Source organism: Haliaeetus leucocephalus, unplaced genomic scaffold (assembly GCF_000737465.1).
Source record: "Haliaeetus leucocephalus isolate CR32 unplaced genomic scaffold, Haliaeetus_leucocephalus-4.0 Scaffold177, whole genome shotgun sequence".
In the NCBI taxonomy this organism is placed as follows: domain Eukaryota; kingdom Metazoa; phylum Chordata; class Aves; order Accipitriformes; family Accipitridae; genus Haliaeetus; species Haliaeetus leucocephalus.
This window is the reverse complement of record NW_010972613.1, coordinates 166,806-173,585: the sequence shown is the minus strand read 5'-3', so window position 1 is coordinate 173,585 and position 6,780 is coordinate 166,806. Positions and strand designations below refer to the sequence as shown.

At 67.8% G+C, this 6,780-nt stretch overlaps 4 protein-coding genes across 5 annotated transcripts in view; 2 read left to right on the top strand and 2 right to left on the bottom strand.

Annotated features, from left to right (window-relative positions):
• Positions 1-123, bottom strand: part of TMEM138 (transmembrane protein 138) — a 3,071-nt gene extending 2,948 nt beyond the window's left edge. The window contains exon 1 of the mRNA XM_010564258.1: positions 91-123. The gene's annotated coding sequence lies outside the window, so the exon portion shown is untranslated. The remainder of the gene's footprint in view (positions 1-90) is intronic.
• Positions 1-3,421, top strand: part of LOC104829802 (cytochrome b ascorbate-dependent protein 3) — a 3,828-nt gene extending 407 nt beyond the window's left edge. The window contains exons 1-6 of one of the 2 annotated variants that reach the window (XM_010564259.1): positions 266-341; positions 1,593-1,798; positions 1,864-2,072; positions 2,148-2,302; positions 2,567-2,723; positions 2,898-3,421. In XM_010564259.1, the coding sequence (XP_010562561.1) occupies positions 280-341; positions 1,593-1,798; positions 1,864-2,072; positions 2,148-2,302; positions 2,567-2,723; positions 2,898-2,921 (813 nt within the window). In that variant the 5' untranslated portion in view covers positions 266-279 and the 3' untranslated portion in view covers positions 2,922-3,421. Of the gene's footprint in view, positions 1-265; positions 342-1,592; positions 1,799-1,863; positions 2,073-2,147; positions 2,303-2,566; positions 2,724-2,897 lie in introns of those variants that run through there. The other variant, XM_010564260.1, reaches the window with a different exon arrangement.
• The window catches only part of CPSF7 (cleavage and polyadenylation specific factor 7, 59kDa), a 23,114-nt gene that overhangs the window by 15,902 nt on the left and 432 nt on the right, over positions 1-6,780 (top strand). The gene's annotated exons all lie outside the window — the stretch shown is intronic.
• Positions 4,305-6,780, bottom strand: part of DAK (dihydroxyacetone kinase 2 homolog (S. cerevisiae)) — a 4,742-nt gene continuing 2,266 nt past the window's right edge. The window contains exons 9-18 of the mRNA XM_010564359.1: positions 6,677-6,761; positions 6,512-6,601; positions 6,284-6,400; positions 5,940-6,059; positions 5,693-5,830; positions 5,134-5,240; positions 4,927-5,030; positions 4,801-4,834; positions 4,595-4,684; positions 4,305-4,457 (exon numbers count right to left, since the gene is read on the bottom strand). Of these exons, the coding sequence (XP_010562661.1) occupies positions 4,305-4,457; positions 4,595-4,684; positions 4,801-4,834; positions 4,927-5,030; positions 5,134-5,240; positions 5,693-5,830; positions 5,940-6,059; positions 6,284-6,400; positions 6,512-6,601; positions 6,677-6,761 (1,038 nt within the window). The remainder of the gene's footprint in view (positions 4,458-4,594; positions 4,685-4,800; positions 4,835-4,926; positions 5,031-5,133; positions 5,241-5,692; positions 5,831-5,939; positions 6,060-6,283; positions 6,401-6,511; positions 6,602-6,676; positions 6,762-6,780) is intronic.

The following is a 6,780-nucleotide window of genomic DNA, read 5'->3' as shown; positions in this document are numbered from 1 at the left end:
CACAGGCAATCCGCGGAGCCCGGAGCTGCGGGTGCCGGCGGTCACCGCCGCGTCCCACCCTCCGCACCCCGGCAGCGGCCGGGCGCTGACCTGCGGCCGCCATCTTCCGTCTCCAGGGTAACGGAACAGCCACTGAGGTGGGGGCGGAAGCGGGCGGCTGGAGGAACCGCGCTGGGGCCGCTCTGGCCGTCGCTCTCGCTGGCTACGCGTACTGGGAGGGGTGGCGGGGGTCGGAGGCAGCTACCACAGAGGCGAACTGCCAGAGCGGCGCCGTCCAACATGGAGGCGCCCGGCGAGGCCGAGGGGGCCGTGGGGTCCGGCGGGCGGCGGGAGGGACTGAGGTACGGCCCTGGGACCAGGCCAGACCCCGGGGCTGAGGGAACTGTGGGGCTGGCTCCGTGTTCCCGGAGCCGGGAAGAGCCGCGGGGCCTTGTGTTCCGGGGAGCCATGGGGCCGGGCCCCGTGTCCCCAGGCCCGGGGGAGCCGTAGGGCCGGGCCCCGTGTTCCCAGTGTTGTGGGAACCGTGGTGGCAGGCCCTGTGTCACCAGGTCTGGGGGAACTGCGGGGCCCCGGCTGTAGGGGAGCCGTGGGGCCAGACCCCACATCCCCAGGCTTTGGGGGAGCTGTGGGGCCCAGGCTTTGGGAGAGCCGTGGGGCCCAGGCCCGGGGGAGCCGTGGGGCCGCTCAGCGCCGTGGCAAGCATTGCAAGGCCTCGGAGCGAGTGGGTGGCTGAGTTTGCGGTCCTCGTGCTGCATCGGGGCTGCGTCCCACCCACCTCCTGCCTCACGGTCCCGTGGGGCGGCTGATCTTGGCTGGGGGCGGCGGGGGAACACAAGGCTGTCACCCGCCCCAGGAGGAGACATAAATATCTATTTTTGGAGGCAGATGCAAAACACTAGGCAAATGAGCTCAGCCCTGCTCCTGCCAGTCACCTGCTCGAGCCCCGTGGGCTGAGGGCAGCACCGAGGGCAAGGCACTGCCAGTCCCGCTGCCCAGCCCAGGCAGGGATGTGGGGCTGTTGCCTGTGGGGTCTGTCCCCCTGCCTCTGACCCCCATGAAGCAGGTGGGAGTGAGGACTGGCGCAGAGCAGGCAGGAGGGAGCAGGGGTGCTGGGGCTGCCAGGATCTGGGGGGGGGCGGGGTACAAGAGTACCTCCTCGCACCCAGGTGGGGTGAGCCCTGTTCTGTGGGTGCAGCGGGGGGGGTACAAGGTGCTGAGGGGGGAGGGGATCAGGTCAGTGGGTTCTTGGGGACAGCGTAGGGGGTGCTGGGGGAGCGCAGGGTTACAGGAGACACTTAGACCCTCTGTGAGGCCCTTGCTGCTGTCCCCTGGCACCAGGGTGGCACGGTAGGGTGCTACCCAGGGACCTGGCTCTACAGGAGCTGGTTTTGTCCTGCACATCCCCAGCTGGCTGGCTCCAGTCCTGGCATCCTTCCCTGGCCAGGCAGCAGCTGGGCCAGGGCCACCCCTCCTTGGGGTGCCTGGTTCCCCTTTCAGTTTGGCTCCTCCCTGGGGGTGTCTGCACGCAGGCCAGAGCCGGCACAGGCGGAGAGCCCCGGCAGAGGCTGAGCAGGCGTCTCACTCTTCCCCAGGTGCCGCCATCCTGTCGCAGAGATGCTGGATCTGCCCTTCCTGCCCTTCTGCATCTTTCTCGGCGGCCTGGGCTTCATCTGCGTGGCCTTCGTGAGTGCCTGGTGCCAGCACTGGCGCGGCGGCTTTGCCTTGGACGGCAGTCTCCAGATGTTCAACTGGCACCCGGTGTTGATGGTGACGGGCATGGTGGTGCTGTACGGTGCAGGTGAGCGGGGCGTGCGGTGCGGCGCGGCCCTGGAACAGCTCTTGCCTGACTCTCTCGCCCAACAGCGGCCCTGGTGTACCGCCTGCCCCCCGCCTGGAGCGGCCCCAAGCTCCCCTGGAAGGTGCTGCACGGTGCCCTGACCCTGGCAGCCTTCAGCCTGGCCGTGCTAGGGCTGGTGGCCGTCTTTCGCTTCCACAACAACCACGGGACGCCCAACATGTACTCGCTGCACAGCTGGCTGGGGCTGGCCACTGTGCTGCTCTTTTCCTGCCAGGTGGGTGCTGCTCCGGCCCCCCCGCACCCTGGCTCCCTTCTCCATGCCCGTCGCCCTCACCTCCCCTCCCTGCAGTGGCTGGCCGGCTTCAGCGCCTTCCTGCTGCCCTGGGCTCCTGCCTGGCTCCGTGCCCTCTACAAGCCCGTCCACGTCTTCTTCGGCTCCACCATCCTCATGCTGTCCGTGGCCTCGTGCGTGTCGGGCATCAATGAGAAGCTCTTCTTCAGCCTGTGAGCATCGCGGCGGGTGTGGGGAGAGCCTTTGCAGGGAGGGAGGCTTGGGGCAGGGGTGGTTTGGGCTGGTCGTTGTCTCTCGGTGTCAGAAGCGGCACAGAGCGAAACTGATCACAGGGCGGCGAAGGGAAGTGAGCAATTTCTCCCTCAGGTGTGTGGTTAACCTGCACAGCTCCTTGCTGTGGCATGGGTACAGGGTTGCGTGGGCTTAGGGGAAGGCTGGGCACATTCAGGAAAGCTTTTGGCCCCTCTTCTCCCAAGGAAGAACGGGACGATGGACTACAAGTGCCTGCCTGCTGAGGCTGTCTTTGCCAACACGCTGGGGCTCCTCATCATCCTCTTTGGGGTGCTGGTGCTGGGTGCCCTGGCCAGGCCGAGCTGGAAGCGCCCCGATGCTGACTCCCCAGACTCTTGCCAGGTACCAGCTCCGCTGCGGGGGCACGCTGGCTGCACGCAGGGTGGGTTCAGGGAGCCGAGCTGAGCGACCTGCCTCCCACCACAGCCCCAGCTGGCTCATCCCTGGGGTGGGGGGGGACAGTGGGCCAGGCAGGGAGGGGTGCAGGTACCAGGCTCACCCATACTCTCCCCACAGCCACTGCTCACTGCCGAGCGCTGACACCTGCATGGCAGCCAAGGTCTCTCCCTGCCCTCCCGGGGCTGCCAGCCCTGAGCTGTCCAACCCCGTCGCTTCCCTGCCTGCACCGCCGACTCCGCTCTCGGCCTGTCACCTTGCCCTCGCCGGGGGCTCCCGCTGCCTGCACCTGACGCTCACCTGCCCGTGGGAGGAACAGGCTCAGCTCCCTTACGACAGAGATGTTGCTGCGATGAGGACATCTCTTTGCCTCCTTTGTGGCCTGGCATTGGCCTCCTGCCTGCCATAGGATGAGGGCAGCTGCAGTGTGATGCTTCAGCCTCCATCCTCATGCCTCCACATGCCAGCTCCTGCTGGGTCGAGCTGGTCTTTCACACCTGGACCTTGGTCCGTGCCAAACTGGCTGCCCTCAAGCCTTCCCCGGGCCCTGCAGTGCCATCGCTCAATGCAGCAGCCGGAGCTGTCAGAGCCTTGTCAGGTCAGAAGCTGCTGGAGGAGCACCCATGTGCCTGGCAGCACTACCCCCCCCCACCCCGGGACCATCTCCTGCGTGGGGTGGCCCAGCTCGGGGCGGCAGGGATGGAAGGGACCCTCGCACTGTGCCTTGCCCTTCATCGGGCTGCCTGTGCCTCTCTCTCCGCCCTGCGGGTACAGGTGGCGGGACCAGCCGAGCAGCCTCCCGGGGCCCTCGTGGACATGTAATAAACCGCTGGCTTCTGCAGTGTTCCTGCACCCACATCCTTGGGGACAAGGGGGGGCTCCAGGAGCCGGGGCAGGAGAGGTGGGTGTCTGGGGAGCAAGTCCCGGTGCTGGCCAAGTGAAGCCGTGCTGCCTAGAGGCTGTGTCCCCTCTGAGAGCCTGGCTTGTCCTTGCTGGCTCCTTCCCTCCCTTCCGCCACCGGTAGCTGGAGCTCCCCCTGGCAGCCTGGGCTCATGCTGGCCAGTCTCCCTGCTCACCCCAGGCCCTTGCCCCAGCTTGGGGCCACCCTGTGCTGCCCGGTGGGCTCTGCCCCGGCCCCTGGTTCTTCTTTGTCCCTTTCCCCGAGCCTCCTCCCAGCCCCGTGCCTGGGGCCATGTGAGTTCTGTGGTTTCCCCTCCCAGCACCCACTGGGGAGGGCTTGTGGCCAGCCCAGAAGCTTCCTTCCTCCCCAGCAGTCATGCTCATACTGGAGCATAGGACCAGATGGATCTCTGTTTCTGTCCAGCTTAAGATGGGGACCTGTCCTGGAGGAACTGGGTGCATCCGGGCCAGCCCCGATCCCCACCATCCCATTCCTCTCATGGGGAAGGACACTCTGGGCCAGCTTAAGGGGACCATGAAGGTTTATTGGGGATACCTGGGGTGTCCTGTCACGTCTTCACCGTCACCTCTGGAGCTGCACGGGGGTGACCGATGGCCGGCTGCCCCTCAGCTCCGCAGCCCCTCCAGCACGGCCTGCAGCACGGCCGCCACCGCCACTGCCCCTGGGTCGGGCTGCAGCAGCTGGGCTGAGCTGATGTAGCTGGCTCTGCCTGCCCCTGCCTCCATGTGCCTGGTGGCCTCTGCCGCGGCCTCCGCGCTCTGCCAGGGAAAAATGGGGTGCATTCGGGATGCTGCCGGGGTGGCCCAGCGCGGTGATTCCTACCCCATTCCCCTGCCAGCCTGGCTTTGGGCTGCCCGCTCCGGGCTTTGGTTGCTGGGTTCCCCCTGCCCCGTACCTCCACGGCGGCGGTCAGCACCGGCAGCAGGTCGGCGCCGGGGCTGCGCAGGGCGTGCAGAGCCTGTGCCGCAGCACACAGCGAGTCCAGCTGGGAGAGACGGGGAAGGGGGCTGAGAACCAGGGCTGCGGCTAGGCCGGCAGCCCCCGTGGCTTGCGGGCAACAAGGTGGCTTTGCCCACCGTCCCCTGGGACGCCGGCACTCACCATCGTCCTGTCCCCCGGCGCAGCTCCTCCGTACCTGTGCAGGATGCAGGAGGGTTGGCAGGATCCTGCAGAGGGATTGGGGGTCCCGTGGAGGGCCCCGGGAGTCCCGCAGCCCACAGCACTCACCGCTGCATGGCTTCGATGCCGGCGTCCATGGCATCAGCCCAGGTCGGGAGATCACTGCGGTTGAGCAGGGGCTGGGCGGCCGCCGTCAGGAACAGCCCGTAGAGCTGCCGGGACACCGGCCCCGTCATTGCCCGCTGTGGTGGCACAGCCGGGGTCCCACGGGGTGACGAGCCAGACCCACGCCCCCTCCTCCTACCCCACGCTCACCACGCCAGAGGAGCCACCCATCTTTTCCAGCAGCAGGTCGGCCAGGGCAGAGAGGAGCTGGGCCGGGGCTGCCGGCAGGGGCTGGGCATGCACCCACTCCCGGATGGCTGCAGGGACAGAGGCGAGAACAGGGATGGCAGCGGTGACCCACTGGGCCCCCGGGACCCCTGTGTCCCTTGGGGGCAGCCAGGGACCCCTAACTGCCCCAGGGGCACCTGGGGATCCCTGCCCTTCTTGGGGACAAGCAGGGACACCCCCCACAATGCCTTGGGCCAGCTGCCACTGGGTGCAGAGAAATTTCGGGGCTGTGGCTCCCAGGGTGGGGGGACCCTGTCCCCTAGGAAGGGATGGCTGGGGGGGACCCTATCCCCCCAGGAAAGGGCAGCTTAGGGGCAGATCCTGCTCCCCAGCTGGAGAGAACAGCTCAGGGTTCCCCACTCCCCAAGAAGCGATGTCCCAGGGAAGACCCCACCCCTGGGAGGTGATGGCTGGGGTACCCTCTCCCCACGAGTCCCTGGTTGATGGCCCCCCAGCACTCCCCCAGGGTGCCAGCACCCACCTTGGGCAGCCCGAGCATGCGTGTGGCCACAGTCCCCGTCACCTGCCTCACGGTCCAGCTCGTTGAGCTTGTCCTGCATGTCGAGGAGGGTGCTGCACACCCGCTCCAGGACCAGCTGCGCCCGCGCTGCACCGGGCCCTGCGGGGAGGAGACGTCACCCCTGCCCATCCCTGGGGGAGACAGGGAAACCGAGGCACGGGGACGTAACAGCTCCTGAGGGACTCGAGCTCCCCGGGGCTGCCCGTACCCGTGCTGGTCTCGAGCTGCGCAATCACTGGTCCCTCCTTCGGCGCCGGCACCTCCTGTCTCTGGCTTGTCGCAGGCGCCGCGGCCAGGTTGGGCCAAGCCATGGCCGTGGTCTCGGCATCTGGAATAGCAGGAGGTGAGAGAAAGGCGAGCGCCAGCTCAGCAAGACTCTGCTGGATCCTCACCAGCGTGTCCGGCAGCGCTGCCTGCACAGGCAGCCAGGCATCCAGCTCCAGGGCACCTTGGGACACCCCACTGACCTTGTGTCCTGGCTGTCCCATCACCCAGCACCTGGGGACCCCCGTGCTCCCGTCCCATGCTGCATCCCCACCAGCAGGCACTCACCGATCAGCCCCACGAGCTCCTCATCCACCAGCATGAGGGTGAGGGAGACCCCGGCCATCTCCAGCGCCGTCATGAAGGAGCCCACCAAGGCCCGGGCGATGTGGATGCCTCGGCTCTCTGCGGGCACGGGAGGTTCCGTGAGCGAGGGGGGTGTTGCGGGAAGGGTCCCCAGAAGCTGAATAACCAGACCCAGGGAATGGTGCCCCAAGACCCCCACCCCGCACTCACCCAGGCAGCGCACAGCTGCGCCGGCCACGATGCTCAGCTCCAGGCAGGACAACCCACCCAGGTTGTTCACCACCAGCACCACAGAGGCTCCTGCAGGGTAGGGGACAGAATGAGACTCCTGCCTGGGTGATCCAGGGGGGGTGCGGAGGGCCAGGGGGGGCTCACCGGGGCTCAGAGGCAGGTGGGAGGCATTGGAGGGGTCCGTCATGTGTGCCAGCATCGTTTCCACCGCCTCATCTGCTGGCAGCACCTGGGGGCACAGTGGGGCC